Raw genomic sequence first — 15,511 nt, 5'->3', positions numbered from 1 at the left:
TGCGGAATGAAGGGTCTTACGGTGGCCAGAGTGCAAATCCTGCCACCAACCTCCTCATAAAAAGTAACCCAAGTGCAGGAGGACGTCCGCAGACACAGTTGGGCACGAGATATGGATCGCCGTTGGCTTACAATGAGCTCCTCCACCCTTTGACATACACATAGTCTGCCCTACACATAGTCCGATTTTCAAAAATCCTCAATTTTCATCCTTGAAAGCTTGAAATTTGAACAGAATTTTCATTTCACCTCACTGAATTAAACGACGAATTATATTTGAGGTCAACATCGACCGAATTTCTAAAATTGTCAATTTTCTTCTGATTGATTAAATTTGAACAGCATTTTCATAAAAATTACAATATGTTGTGGTCTGGCAGCCATATTGGATCCAAGGGAAAATCTTTCAACATCTCCGTAGGAGAAACTGCTAAACCGATCAATGCAAAATTAATTGATTGATCAACGACCGATGGGAAATATGATTTGATAAAGATAATGCCATCGGTCATGTGGTCTGGCAGCCATATTGGATCAAAGAAAAATAAACAACCTGAAACAAAAGACTGCACACACCAAGGCCCTTTTAAGACTGTGGGGTATGTATTCTATGAATCTAGTTTGTTTTGTTACTTGTGAAAATCTAAGGTTTTTTCAAGTGTATTGGTTGGTCTTGTACGTTATTCTGTCTATTTGTTTGTATGTCAAACAAACAAACAGACATCGATGTTTCAATGCACTCCTCCCATATCTATGATGACTATAGTTTTCATTATACTGTAACACAGAGTGCTGTATTCTTACTATCCTTATTATGATTCACGGTGTGTGTGTGTGTGTGTGTGTGTGTGTGTGTGTGTGTGTGTGTGTGTGTGTGTGTGTGTGTGTGTGTGTGTGTGTGTGTTTTTTGCTACTCCTCTTACAGTTCTGACCTGATTACATCCAGACTTGTTATATAGGATCAGCATGACCCTGATTAGTGTATCAGGGTGTTTTAACCCTCGCCAGTGGATAGGGTATTGCATTTGGGTCAATTTGTTACTTAGAGAAATCTTCGATTTTGTCAAGTATGTTGGTCTGTTCCGTTTGTTGGTTTGTTTGTTATCTTGCCAAAACGAAGTTTTTGCAAGATATGTTAGTCAGCTTGTATGTTTTGTTTTTTTTGTCTGTAATCACGTATAAAAAATTCTGCAGAGCACAGTTATCATTGGAAATTTTTGTAACTTCGCATATCAGAGGCCTATAGAGGTCCCTTTCAGCGCATAAAATTTTGAAGGTCAAGGTCACTTTGTCGCAAATCAGGGGAGTCGACGAAACCCTTATTTTTTGAGTAATTTTGATCGGATCGTCTTCAAACTTCATGGGAATATAGTTCATGGTCTGGCGCTCAGCTAATTAATTTGTGGTGGCGATTGGCCTTGACCTTCATATGTTTTTTTTATTTTATTTTATTTTATTTTTTTGTCTGTAATCACGTATAAATCACTCTGCAGAGCACAGTTATCATTGGAAATTTTTGTAACTTCGCATATCAGAGGACTATAGAGGTCCCTTTCAGCACATAAAATTTTGAAGGTCAAGGTCACTTTGTCGCAAATCAGGGGAGTCGACGAAACCCTTATTTTTTGAGTAATTTTGATCGGATCGTCTTCAAACTTCATGGGAATATAGTTCATGGTCTGCCGCTCAGCTGATTAATTTGTGGTGGCGATTGGCCTTGACCTTCATGGTTAGCGCCTCAGGTCAAACATATTTGACCCCAAGGTCAAATTTTCAAGTTTTAGGAACCATATCGTGTAGTACCTCAAATTGAACACCTCGATGAGTGCTTTCTAGATATGTCAAGCTTGAGACATTATGACATCATTTGGTGACGTTATGAGGCAAACGCATATTTTTCATGGTTACTCTGTAGAACGATTCTCATCGGAATCTCTCGTTGGCAGATATTCCTCAAGGAGTCGCTCCTGGTGGATAGCAGCTCTGTTCACCTCAGTGTGACCTTAAAGAAGTCACACGTGGTCACCTTTTGGCAAGATACGGGTCACCCTGCGGGTGACATTGGTTTATTTGTTTGGCCGGTCGTCCACAGCCCAAACGGCTGGACCAGTCGTTCTTAAATTTTTACACCTGATAGGCAATCCACCTGAGACAGTCCGCGTCCAAACCCCGTCTTAATCAGACTAAACGTCACGACGTGACGTCACGCAATGTGAAAACACATTTTTGGACCTAACTCGGTGACCGGAAGTCGTAGCGACTTCCTGTTGACGCCAAAACAAACTTCAATGGAATATCTAAATGTTTTAAAATGCATGTTAGTACAAATTATGCAGTTTTCGCAAGCGTATGACGTCAAAGTTTTTCGCTATTGGCGTGAATTAAAAAAATTCGATTCGTTCTACAGGTCACAATTCTTAACCGATTTTAATGAAATTTTAACAACTGATAGAAATCCACAGTGCAAAAAGATATGTGACTTTTGGTGATGTTCAAGATCAGGATCTGGATTCTGCATCACTTTATATTATCACCCATTATAAACCAATGGGGAATTTTGTGAATTACAGATGGCTATTTCTCAAACAGTTTTGCACTTATCATATTGAAACTTGTACTGTCTATTTATGCATGTAATATTAACATATGTACAAAGTTTGATCGAAATTGACCCAAGGTCAAGGTCAGGGTCACCCAAAACATGAAAAACACATATAAAATACATATTTTTGTTTTACAACATATTTCAAACCTGATAACGGGATCGTAAAGCTGGTTGAAAAGCAATGTTCCTAGGTATTTTCTACGATCAAAATGAAGCCAACAAGCACCGATGATAAGTTGTTGAATGTCACATGGTGGCTCGAAATGAGTTGTGAAAATTATCAATCTGCTGCTGCTACCATGACAACATCAATCCTCTTGAGACATTATGACATCATTTGGTGACGTTATGAGGCAAAAGCATATTTTCCATGGTTACTCTGGAGAACGATTCTCATCGGAATCTCTCGTAGGCAGATATTCCTCAAGGAGTCGCTCCTGGTGGATAGCAGCTCTGTTCACCTCAGTGTGACCTTAAAGAAGTCACACGTGGTCACCTTTTGGCAAGATACGGGTCACCCTGCGGGTGCCATTGGTTTTTTTTTATTTGTCTGTTTGTTTGTTTGTCTGCACAGAACTTTCGTGTTTTTCTCTGCAACCGCATGTCAGATTGAGACAATTTTCACCATTGGTGCGACTACTCATGTAAAATGTTTTGATGATAATTATGACGTCATAGGTCACGTGGTATGGCAGCCATATTGGAAAAAAACTTTGGACCTCTATTTCTGAAACCACGCCAAGGAAAAGATTGAAACTTGGCACATAGCAAGTACTCCTGGGGAATGAGTGATTTGTTTTTTTTTTAAATAATGTCACAGGTGCCCTCGTTATGATGTCATAATTGCATATGTGGAACGCCACATCCGATCAGTATAAAAAATTTTGAGGGTCATCTCAGGATAAAATGGTCCACAGAAAAAAAAATCATGACGTAATCGGTCACGTGATTCGAAAGAAAAATCTTCTCTGAAGTGGCTGAACAAATTGAGGTGAAACTTTACACGTATGACCACCTGTCTATGAGGAGCAAAAGGTTCACACATTTGATGTCATTGGTCACATAGTTTGGCAGTCATATTCGATTTACCCGAAAACCGATAAAAATACATCCTGGCAGGAGTCTGCAATCTCTGATTGCTCTTTTTCTGGTTATCTTTGCTGGTGGTCATGGGGGTTGGAGGGGGTTTGGGTGTACGCAAATTCTTTCTGTAAATGTCGTGAAGCGCCACCTCTTGGTGGGAGAGGGTTTACAAGTACCCACCATTTACAGTCCTGTATTCCTGTCCCCACGTTTTCCAGTGGAGTAAGGTGTTTTGAATTCTAAGCAGTCGGTATGTTTTTGCTTCATGCACGCAACCCAGGTTATTTTATTTTTGCCTGCACAGAGCTGTCAGTTGCCTATACACCGCCCAAATAAAGGTATGCGTCAGAAGAACGTGTTGCATGCTTGGAACAAGATCACGCGTAAGGTAGATACTCTGCCAGTCTTAGAATAATTTGTCCAACTTTTGCGAGTTTGATTTGTGTTTTTAGCATTAACACCCAGTTTTAAAGTAATTCTGGCCATCGGTGCAGGTGTGCATCAGCCGTATGACAACTCACCCACTTCTTATGATTCACCACTTCAATATAAATGTAAAAATCTAAGTTGGAGGTGGCCATCCCAACTTGGAAGAACAGTTCTATGCACACCTACAATACAACCACTACTTTTCAACTTGTTTCATCCAGCAGTTTTGGAACACATTGGAAAATTGGACAATTCGTTTTTGATTCCACATCGTTTTCATACCGAGATACTATTATAATACAGTAAACCTCTGGGACTTGTAATACACTCTCCCATCAGGAGCGGCACTACGCAATCTACATTTACGTAGAGAATTTGTGTTGTCTCCTCCCCCCCTCCCCTCCCCCACTTCCCTCCTGAAATGTTTTTTTAAAGCCTAAAATCTTCCTGATAATACGCTAAGTGCAACCACCAACTTTCAACTCTTTCTGTCCAGCAGTTGAGGAGTGCACACACACACACACACACACACACACACACACACACACACACACACACACACACACACACACACACACACACACACACACACACACACACACACCATTATCTATGCTAATAAATGTCAATGTGTGTCAGGTTGTCTCCTTCATAACTTCAAAACTAAAACCTAGCAGCCTGAATCTTTGCAGGCACACCAAGAAAACTCCAAAGAAGTGCAAGAGTGAAAATTGGATGTTTTGGTTCATTAAAACACCCTTTTTGTAAATAATTACCGGCCTTATTTAATTATATCTTTCATCAGGCGATCCTCGGCCATCTTGCTCTCTGGGGTCTGAAGGCGTTTCCTGGGTAACCTTGCTGGGGTCTGAAGCCGCCATGTTTTTTGGCCTCCTCAACCATGCCTTGACCTGGAACAGGCCGCAACGATTTCTTAATGATAATGTTTTTTGTTTTTTTCACTTTCCTCACTCATATTATTGAATGCCTGTTCATCACAGCTACGAATCGTTGGGTATATTGCAGTGCTTATTAACGCCTTGAGATGCCAGCATCCGTGGCTTTATTTCATTTCTGCATATTAATAACCAAGAGAATCTCTTAAACGAATAAAATTACACTGAATATATAGAATGTAAGCTCCAGGGTTGAAAATATCAGAAGTTCCGACTCCTAAAAAAGTGTTATTTGTCCAATTCGCACATAGTTTGGACATTCGGACATCACTCTTGTTTGCCAACCATTCAATTGGAGTGCTTGAGTGCTTAAGCCGCTTGTCGAGCACCCAAAATTGAATGGCGTCCAGTTGCTGTCCCGAACGGGATGTACTGTTGGCAGTTGCTGCAAGGTAGAGTGTGTTCTGAAACATGTTTTCGCTTCAGTGTGGATTTCATTCAACAGCAGCAACCACACAGGCATTGTTCTCTCAACCTCTATCTTCACAGGATAGGGCGTCACTCCACAGGGTTGTGTGACTGGTGTAAGGTTCCCGAGGATTTGGTTCATGTTCTCTCTCTCTACCCTCGATATGATGAGCCCAAATCGCATCCACTGCATTCTGTCCCCACACATGGGGATCACGTGGTCAGGTCTGCTGGATGCGTTTTGCCATCTGACTCAGAAGCACCCCCGGTTCTGTCGATCAGTTTTAAAATTCATTAAAGAAATGGGACTAGCAATATAAGCCTCTAGTATTCATATCTGAGGTGCTTAGGTCCGTGGTGTGTATAGAGCCTCGCAGCTCTGAAATCGCCTTTAAACCCCCAAAAGAAAGAAAGAACCGCACCACGTCATTCTGAGTGAATTGTTCACTTACTGTAAGCGCTTTTGTCACACCACGTTATTCAGAGCAAGTCGTTCGTGCTCCGTCATTCAGAGGGAGTTGTTCGTGATGAGCATGATCCCGAATTCATGAGGAGTTCCAAGGTACGTCGGGAGATGGATAATATCCTGAAATGTTTCAAAGAGGTCTACGAACAGAAAATGAAGGCAGCCACTCAAGTCTCCATTATGAAATTCCTTTTTACAATCCCAAGTGAATCAGCCTCCATTTCATCTTCTGAGCCTTCAACCTCAACTGGACAGCCTTCCACACCTGAATATGCCTGCCACAAGCAATATGTACTGTATCCATCCCCAATCATGGCAATATTTATTAAAAAGTAATTAATTTTTATACGCCCGATATATATATATATATATATATATATATATATATATATATATATATATATATATATATATATATATATATATATATATATATATATATATATATATATTGGGGCGTATTATGTGATACTGGTCATCTGTCCGTCCGTCCGTTCCTGTCCACACTCTAACTCCCAAAGTTTTCAAATTTCACGTTTCATATTTGGTACATAGGTACAGACTGGAGACAGTGTGTCGCGAAATACGTTCGTCATCTAAAGTGGTTGCCATGGCAACCAGGATGCTGTTTTTCATGTAGTAGCACAATTCTGTATATACCTTCTTGTTCTTCATAAATTGGCGTGCTTGAATATATAATTGTGTGTGTGTGTGTCACAGAGACTTTTTCGGGCGTATACAGTGCTCCCTCACCTATCGCGGTTAATGCGTTCCAGACCCACCCGCGATAGGTGAAAATCCGTGAAGTAGAAACCACATATTTATTTAAATATATTTAAACACATTTTAAACGTATTTTTAAACCATTATACAGCATCCACACACTCTTATTAACCTTCCCCCCCACACACATTTTATCAGTTATTAAAAAAAATTAAAAAAACATTTCATCGGAAATGCGACTTCATGGGGCTGCAAAGCCTAAGACCAAAAATAATTTTTAAAATACTATATTGTACTATAAAATATAAAAAAACGTATTATGGGTACCGACCTATGAAGATATGACGATGATGATGATGATAGCTGTGCAGTACTGATGACGATGAAGATGACTATGATGAGATGAATGTAGTACTGCACAGCCAAGAAGAGCATTAAATCTCTTCTACTGGAGACGCCTCTTCATTTGAAAACCCACGATGTAGTGAAGCCGCGATATAGCGAGGGAGCACTGTATTGTGCTCACTTGCGCTCTTGTTAATGTTTTTAATTGTTATATGTTTTATCTACACATTGTTTACTGCTTTTTTGCCCCTCCTCGCTACCTCCTGTTTCCTCACTCCCCACACCTCCTCAGTCTCCCTACCTCCTAGCTCCACCACTCCCCCCTTAGTATACCCGTCGTCTGGACGGTGGTTATGTCTGGTCAGACCCTCCCCTCATACTGCCTTAACTTGTGCTCCCCTCATACTGCCTTAACTTGTGCTCCCCTCATGCTGCCTTAACTTGTGCTCCCCTCATGCCACCTTCCTTTTCCACACCCCTCCTCTCTCCCTCCTCCTTGCGCTCCCTCACCCCCCCTTCTCCGGACATGTCTGGGCGGTGTTTGTCTCCAGACATGTATGGGTGGTGTTTGTCTCTGGACAGTATTTGTAGTATGACCGGTAGAAAATGAATTTCCGACGATTTTGTTTCCACCTTCACTGCTGTTCTATGCAGAATAATTTTGATGAGACGGTATTAATTGTAATTAACGCTTTACCGCATGTCTGCCTTCCCTTTCTCTCACCTCGCACTACTTTCCTTTCCCCCACCCCTCCTCACTCTCCCCCCTCCTCTCTCTCTTTCCCCCTCCACCTTCTCACTCTCCCCTCATCCTTCTCTCTCTCCCCCTACTTTTTCTCCCCCCTCTCAGTATTCCTTTCAGTGAAATGACGGGTGCTATTTGCTAGTATATAATATGATATGATATGATTATACAAAATCACCTCCTTCACATAATGGCTTCCTTCCCACTTGAGGATGGAGATTTAGTTTGTCAGGAAGATGCAAAAGTCCCCTTACGCCTCACCACCTCTCTTCAAACAGTGAAAGGTGTAGGTAGTACTTTCGATCACATAGCAGGGAGAACCCTGTACCACGTAATCAAATAACTGACCAAATACAGCACTGGAGTTTCAGGAGGAACCCAAATAGACAAGGATGGAGTAATCAGGAGGAACCTGAAACCTGGAGAGGCTCAGAACCAAAAATAATTTTATTGTCTCGCCCTCCCATAAAAACCTTGTGTTTCATACTGTCTTGGTCAAAGTTGTTTCCCATTGGAGAATGAATGACACAAAGATTTCATCGGATTGTGAACTTGGCCGGTTTGTTCAAGGTTCATAACACATCAGGTTTATCCCTTTAAAAGAGATCCTTTTTAAGCTCCTGTGTTTTGTCAGAGACTCTGCACATCCAGTTGTTGAAATGAGAAGCTTTGACTTTTAGGCTTTGAAATAATTTTGCTGAGACAAGATTGTAAGCTGTTCTCATTGAAATGATGATGCGTGTAATAGATTAAAAAGAAAACGCTTCAAAAATATATTTTCTCCCTTTATTCCCACGACCTTGTATCTCCTGTTTTTCAGTGGTGGGTCAAACCCCGTGCCTCAGTTCCCCACCTCCGGAGGGTCAACCATCAAGAACCGCAACATCAAGAAAGCCGTGCGGCGGCGCAAGTGATCGGTGGCACACCACGTCACTTGCACACCACCTGGAAACATCACAGAATATTTGTAAAGCTTCAACTGTCTCTCCATTTTCATTGCAATTTTTGGTGTAGATAACCTTTTTGTTCGAGTATGCAGATTAGCCCGGTTTTCTGTTATCTTGTGGATCGGTTTCCACCAATCTCGTTCATGCGAAAGATCATTTGGAGTCTCAGCTTGCAAGTGATGTACTTTGCTTGAACTAGCATTGTGGCGTACCCAGTAGTCCCAAATATATTGTAATGAGATTGGTAGTATACACGTAAATTCCTGGATGAATTTCTTTCTTTTTTTCTTCTTTTTTGAAGCATGTTGCCATACGTTTTTCCATGGTCATCGTCATACCCATCCACTGTGTGCCTCATCGGTGTGGTCTTGGCGTGTGTGTGTGAATGGAGAGTCTCTCGGCTGTGCGTACACCGCGATTATTGTATGTGTGCATACGTGTTGTCTGCTCGAGGTTCTTTTCTACGACTCACTTCTGCTTCTGATGATGCCGTTTAACCCAGAGCATCGTGAGTGCAGAGGTGTAACCGTTTATGCCACCCCTCCCCCTTTTTTCCCCTGTCAGCTTGTGTGTGAAAGAAGTATGTGGTTCTGGATCTGATGTGAGGTTTTAATCTCAGAAGTGCATGGATAATTAGCGGAATCTCATTTTTATCTTTGGAGTTCACATTGTAATTAAAGTTTCATTAATCACTGTTCTTTAATGTGCTTGTAGCAATTTTTCTTTCCCTTTTTATGTCCCTTTAAAAAAAACAATTTTTTTTTTTTCTTGGTGTAATTTAATAATAATCTGCATTATTCAAAGTTGCCCAGTCCATTCCATAAAATGGGTTTGACAACCCCCCCCCCCCCCGATTTGAGAGGGACTAAATTTCACCACTTACTGTTCTGTCCTTGCATCGAGTGAATAATATTGGCAGTATTGGCAGAGTAAATTCAAAAGGTCTTTTTGCTCAGAACCAAAAAGTCCCTTTTGCTTGTAAAAAACGGAGTTTTATTTTTCTATGCGATTTATTAAACGGTAACTTTGGATAATAAGGAAATGGGCCCCGTTTACACTGCCTTGTTTGTTTGACAAGTGGATTTGGCTCATTGTCAATGCCTCAATAAATAATACATTACAACATTTTCCATGTGGACCTACACGGCAGACAGTGCAGTCGATTTTGTACATGGATCTTGTGGTGGGAACGATGCATTAGGTTGTACCTAAAGGGGAAACGTCGTTACGATTTGTCTGGCTGGTTTCCACGAGTGTGTTTGGATGTTTCCACAGTGTTGAAAGCGTGGCGCTCGCTGTTGTGAGAGCACAGTTAGAATGTGAGGATATTTGGGGGCTTTCCATTTTTTGGGGGGTGGGTTGTTGGGAAGCTTTGCTTGTGAGGAAGCAAGTATAAAATAAGATTGAGTCGGAGGTTCTCTGTTATACCTCGGTTATGTGTAAGATATTTACTGGATATAGGATCGCATTTGGTTCCTTTGTCTTAATCCTAAAGTTCTCCGATATAGTTATTCTTAGGTGGATTGGGTTAGTAATAAAAGCCAGTTGCTTTTATTTATGATTGTGTGTGATAGATTACTTAGCCCCCTCCCCCATCCCCTTTACCAATAAACAATCACAGCCCTGGAATGGGATATGTTGGAAATATGTTATTTGATTAGTTATTTTTCAGTGTTTGATTTTGTGCAAGAGAGGTCTAAGGGTACTTGCTTACATTTAGGACAGGAACATGAGGAGGTAACGCAAAAATACACTTTGAGGTGTGTTCATATGTGAAGGTATCATCATTTATTTTTGACAAAGTTCCCAATTAATTTTTTTGACAAATTTTTAAAAAATAACACTTCCCTCATTTAACAGTCCCTGTGATGTGTTGTACACTTTTGGCACCTATCCCATCATGTGAAGGCTCCAGGAAAGCTTTCTACGAGGTATGTAGAGGCCACTGATAAATCATTGACGCCATGCTTCAGCTGGAGAAGTTGCAACAGCGAAAGCGGTCTTCTTTAATTTTTGGAAAAGACCCAGTCACTGGGTACAAGATCCAGTGACTATTTGGTGGGAGTGGGATCAGTTTGTGGCACTGCTCTTTGAAGAATTCCTGTACTTGAGCATCCAGATGTGATGGGACATTGTCGTAGAAGTGAAACGCTGACTTTGCAAGTTCTGGAGGTTTCTTCTGCATGTCTGACAAACTTTTTCCAACACCTAAAAGTAATGTACCAGTAACATTTGTTCCTTTTGGAACATAATGGTTGAGAATGATGTCGCAAGCATCCCAAAAGATGACCACCATCATTTTCTGGCTGATATTTTTATAATTGCTCTCTGAGGCAGGTGTACCTTCTGTTCTGCTAGCCTACACTGTACATACAAACATAGGCATTGTGATAGAGGAGGTGGGGGTGGATGGGGTGCCAAATGACAGCCCCCCCCCAAAAAAGAAGACATTTTCATGCTCCACTTGGTTGTAGATAAATTACAATACAATGGACGCGTGACAGCATGAGAGGACTGCGTTTTACATTTTAAACTCTGTGGTACATGTCAATGCGTCACGTCGATGTTTATGAACTCTTTCCATCTGGTTTAACATTTCTCGTCGTGATGGGGCTGCCGGCTGCATCTTATCTAATTGTCCTGTGAATCTTCGAACAGATGAGGTTATGCATTCTGTACTACGGAGATCGGCCATAGGCTGAAGGGATGGAGGGGTTAGAATTGTTGGACAGTTATTTCGTAATTGCATGTCGATCAGATCCAGACATTTCGTGCCGAACGAGCCCAATTAGCGATGGCTGGGATCACGTGTTAAGTTCTTTAACTTCCTTGTCCGCCTCTTTTTTTTTCCTTTCGACATCTTGGATTGGAATCCCCACTTTCCTATAATTTCACCTTCTTTATAATGTGTGCGGCCATCCAAGAATAATTGTAATCGGTGTCTTTCTTAATTTTTTTTTTCTCTTCCATGGTAGCTTTCTTCAGCCTAGCCCACATGGGCACCTGGGATACGCCATGACATATGGTGAGGACAGGTGTGTGAGGCAAAACAGCGAAGAAGGTGCCAGTGCTTGAAGGGTCTGGATGGAAAGGTAAACGTGGTGAGAGGCTTCAGCAAGTGTGTTGGGCTGGTACGATGACGTAGAGGTACGCACACTTCCTTCTCTGCTGACGAGCCTAGATTTGAATTCTGACCCAGCTATAAACTGTCATCCCGGTGTTTCACAGGCAGGGTGACTCATCAATGTATGTGCCCTCCCTTGGATGGATGTTAAACTCGGTTTTTCTGTCTGCCAGCATTAGTTGGCGGACGTTAAAGATCCCATACTGTTCTTCGGTCAGAGTAGGGGAGCTCAGTCAGCTCTGCTGCTGGGGAAGCTTAGAGCTCTTTCACATGCCCCTCCACCCCCAATAGAAGTGCCTGACTAAGACAGTGCCTGTGAGGTGCTGGTATTGACCTTTGGCCTCAGGCACAAGCCCTAACTCCACCGCTGTATACAATGCACAACTTAAATACAAATGGGGCTGAGATTTAGCTTTATCTGCAGCAGCATCTCATCACATGTTCACGATATGGTAGTGGATTTCCCACAACATTATGAATTTCATAGTGGGTTGTGGCATTTCTCTGGGCAAATAGAACTCGTGCTGCCCATCTCTTTGGACCAGGTTTCTAAACGAGGGAATAAAACCCACACCAGTGAGGGTAATGCAACAAGGCCTTATCCACTGAACCACCAACCTGTTCCATGATATGAGGGTGGAGGAAAAGACCCATGGTACAGTCCTGGTATGACAAGAAGGAGATGCTGACACTTTAAAAAATATAAATCTATGCAGGCTGTGATTGATTATATTCATGGTCTAACGGGGTTTTTTATTAAAATGTTCTTTGCACCAGAAGAGCTACTCAATAGTGATTTGGTTCATTTTTTAGCAATTCTGCAGGGGCATAATGTACACTCCATGGCCAAAAGTATGTGGACACCTGCTCGTCCAACATCTCATTCCAAAATCATGGGCATTAATATGGAGTTGGTCCCCCCTTTGATTTATAACAGCCTCCACTCTTCTGGGAAGGCTTTCCACAATTGGAACATTGCTGTGGGGATTTGCTTCCATTCAACCACAAGAGCATTAGTGAGGTCGGGCACTGATGTTGGGTGATTTTGTCTGGCTCGCAGTCGGCATTCCAATTCATCCCAAGGGTGTTCGATGGGGTTGAGGTCGGGGCTCTGTGCAGGCCAGTCAAGCTCTTCCACACCAATCTCGACAAATCATTTCTGTATGGACCTCGCTTTGTGCACGGGGGCATTGTCATGCTGAAACAGAAAAGGGCCTTCCTCAAACTGTTGCCACAAAGTTGGAAGCACAGAATCATCTCAAATGTCATTGTACGCTGTGGCATTGATATTTCCCTTCACTGGAACTAAAGGGGCCTAGCTCAAACCATGAAAAACAGCCCCAAACCATTATTCGTCCTCCACAAAATTTTACAGTTGGCACTATGCATTCAAGCAGGTAGCGTTCTCCTGGCATCTGTCAAACCCAGTCACACCCATATCTCTCTGTCTCTGTCTCTGTCTGTATTTGGCATCAGGTGGGTGCTCCTATATAAGGGGGGAGGGGGATTACATCAAGCTGCTTGGTCTGAAAGTCTGTCATGCATTTATTTATTTTACCTACAGACATACACCTTTCAAAAAAAATCATTGTCAGCACTGTTCCCCCTTTGTGGTACTGATGTGTCAAATATGGGGTCTTGTCTCAAGGACTATAGCAGACTCCACAACCTTCTGCACAACAAGGAGATCAGCATCTCTTGAAGCATGGTGTGTCTGACGATTGGCATTTTCTTCATGTGCTTTCCCACAAAACCAAAAAATACTGATTTCTGGACTTTCCCCTCACAGGATTTCTATCATCGAGGACACTTTACAAGGTATGATGCAAGTGAGAATTTTTGTTAATTTGTTTGAGGTCATGGTACAGAACTATTAGAGAACCAGAAGCCTTGGGAATTACACCCTTCAGTCACACCTCGGTCCACCTTCGTGTATATATACTGGAGTTTGCAGCGGCTCGAAGTTTTGTTTGGGATTTATGATTTCCAACCCCAACCCCAATTCCTCTGAATGTCTTGATTCATGCAAACATCCAGGGGTGTGTTCCATTCCCAATAACATTGTTACCGCTTGCCAAGCCAGCCGTTCCTGATCAACCATTTAAATGGCATGCTTGCTTGAGTGCAAAAGCCACTTAGCGAGTGTTCTACAAGCTTTTTACCCCACACATGTGAAGTGAAAGGTGGGGTTAAGCAATTGATTCATGTTCGTCCATCTGATAAGTTTATTATCGAGGAACAACTTATTTAAGTTGAATGTTATATTTTGAACACAAATCGGACCATGAATGAGAAGACAAGTTTGCCATTTTACCTCTCACTGCCAGACAGGCAGACAGATTACAAAGATTATCTCACTTCTCTCTGCATGTGCAATTGAGACAAATTCAAACAAAATTGTAAATCATTTCAAACAGGAAATTTACTTTTTTATATAATGTTATAAAGGGCACAAACAACAGGCACGAAGAACTAATGTACTACTAGATGGGGTTATGTAACAGACACTGGGTAAAACGGTGGTAAAACCCAGAATTTATTTATTTATATGCCTTTAAACCTATTAAATATAATTATATAGCTAAACAATGTAGAACACGAATAGCCTTCATCACACAAGAACCTGTTGAACGTGGCCCTGACCGGAACTGGGCCGACCCTTGAGAATGGCAAAAGCGAGTGTGGTTGTGGAAGGAGGATGCCCGGGATGATCACCAAGGTTCAAGAGAAAGACCAGCCGAGCAGGTGGAGCTCGCGCAGCGTTCCGAGTGAGCTCGCCGTCGGGACGAATAAAGTGCTCCGGGTGCTGGAGCAGGACGCGCTCGGTCTTGCGTTGATGTATGGAAGCAGGTCCACAAAGCAAAGTTCCTGCAACTTCGTCTCCAGGTCTGTTCCCACAGCCCGTTTGCAAGGCCTAGGCACAGCGATGCTCGCTCTGCGTTCCATACTCACCCTAGGCATTCACAGAGACTGCTCGACATTTGCAGGCGATCTCGTCATTGCTGTCAGCGCTCCGTGTGTCCTTGCTGAGCGAGCCTTGAGCCGATAAGACTCCGAGCTTGGACGCATCTCACGAGTATATTTTATAAGCAGATTTAATTTAAAAAAATTGCCAAAATACATAACTGTATTTTAAAAGTAGATTTTTTTATTTATGTACCTTGTGAAACCCATCCATGAAAATGAACATGATGGGGCCAATGGCCCGATCAATATCATTGATGATGATGAAAAATCGTGCTATCTTTCGATTTATAGCACAATAAGATGTGGCATGTGAGAGGGTACAGTATCGTGGTGAAGAAGAGGCCACCACTATGGCTCAGTCCAATGCTGATTGGTGCTGCATTCTACGGTGATAAATAAAGCCTTCATCTCCATAATTGTGACTCAACATTGTCTTTTTACAGGGTGAAAAAGTGGTGTATAAGTGAAATGTATTCAACGAAGGCTCGTACGATAAAGGCAAAGCGTCATAGCTTGACACACGAACTTCATGCCAGCCACCATCTTGCCCCTCTCTCGCCCTCCCCTCACAGAAACCTAACCCTGCTCTCGATGGGGGGCAGCTGCCTGTGACTGAAAAGCACAATATGCTACGTTCTTTCCTTTTTAATTTACACAAGCAAATCTAACTTCAAAATGCACTCGTACCAGAAGATGCCCCTGTGAACAACACTA

At 42.1% G+C, this 15,511-nt stretch overlaps 1 protein-coding gene across 4 annotated transcripts in view; it reads left to right on the top strand.

Annotated features, from left to right (window-relative positions):
• The window catches only part of NUP153 (nucleoporin 153), a 101,843-nt gene extending 91,492 nt beyond the window's left edge, over window positions 1–10,351 (top strand). For all 4 annotated transcript variants that reach the window (XM_085854523.1, XM_085854520.1, XM_085854522.1 and 1 more), the window contains one exon: window positions 8,580–10,351. In XM_085854523.1, the coding sequence (XP_085710649.1) occupies window positions 8,580–8,673 (94 nt within the window). In that variant the 3' untranslated portion in view covers window positions 8,674–10,351. The remainder of the gene's footprint in view (window positions 1–8,579) is intronic.
• Window positions 10,352–15,511: the final 5,160 nt, after the last annotated feature.

This window comes from Eptatretus burgeri, chromosome 14 (assembly GCF_056783735.1).
Source record: "Eptatretus burgeri isolate ZD-2024b chromosome 14, Ebu_testis_v1, whole genome shotgun sequence".
Lineage (NCBI taxonomy): Eukaryota > Metazoa > Chordata > Myxini > Myxiniformes > Myxinidae > Eptatretus > Eptatretus burgeri.
Note: the sequence above shows the minus strand (reverse complement) of the source record. Positions and strands in the feature narration are given on the sequence as shown.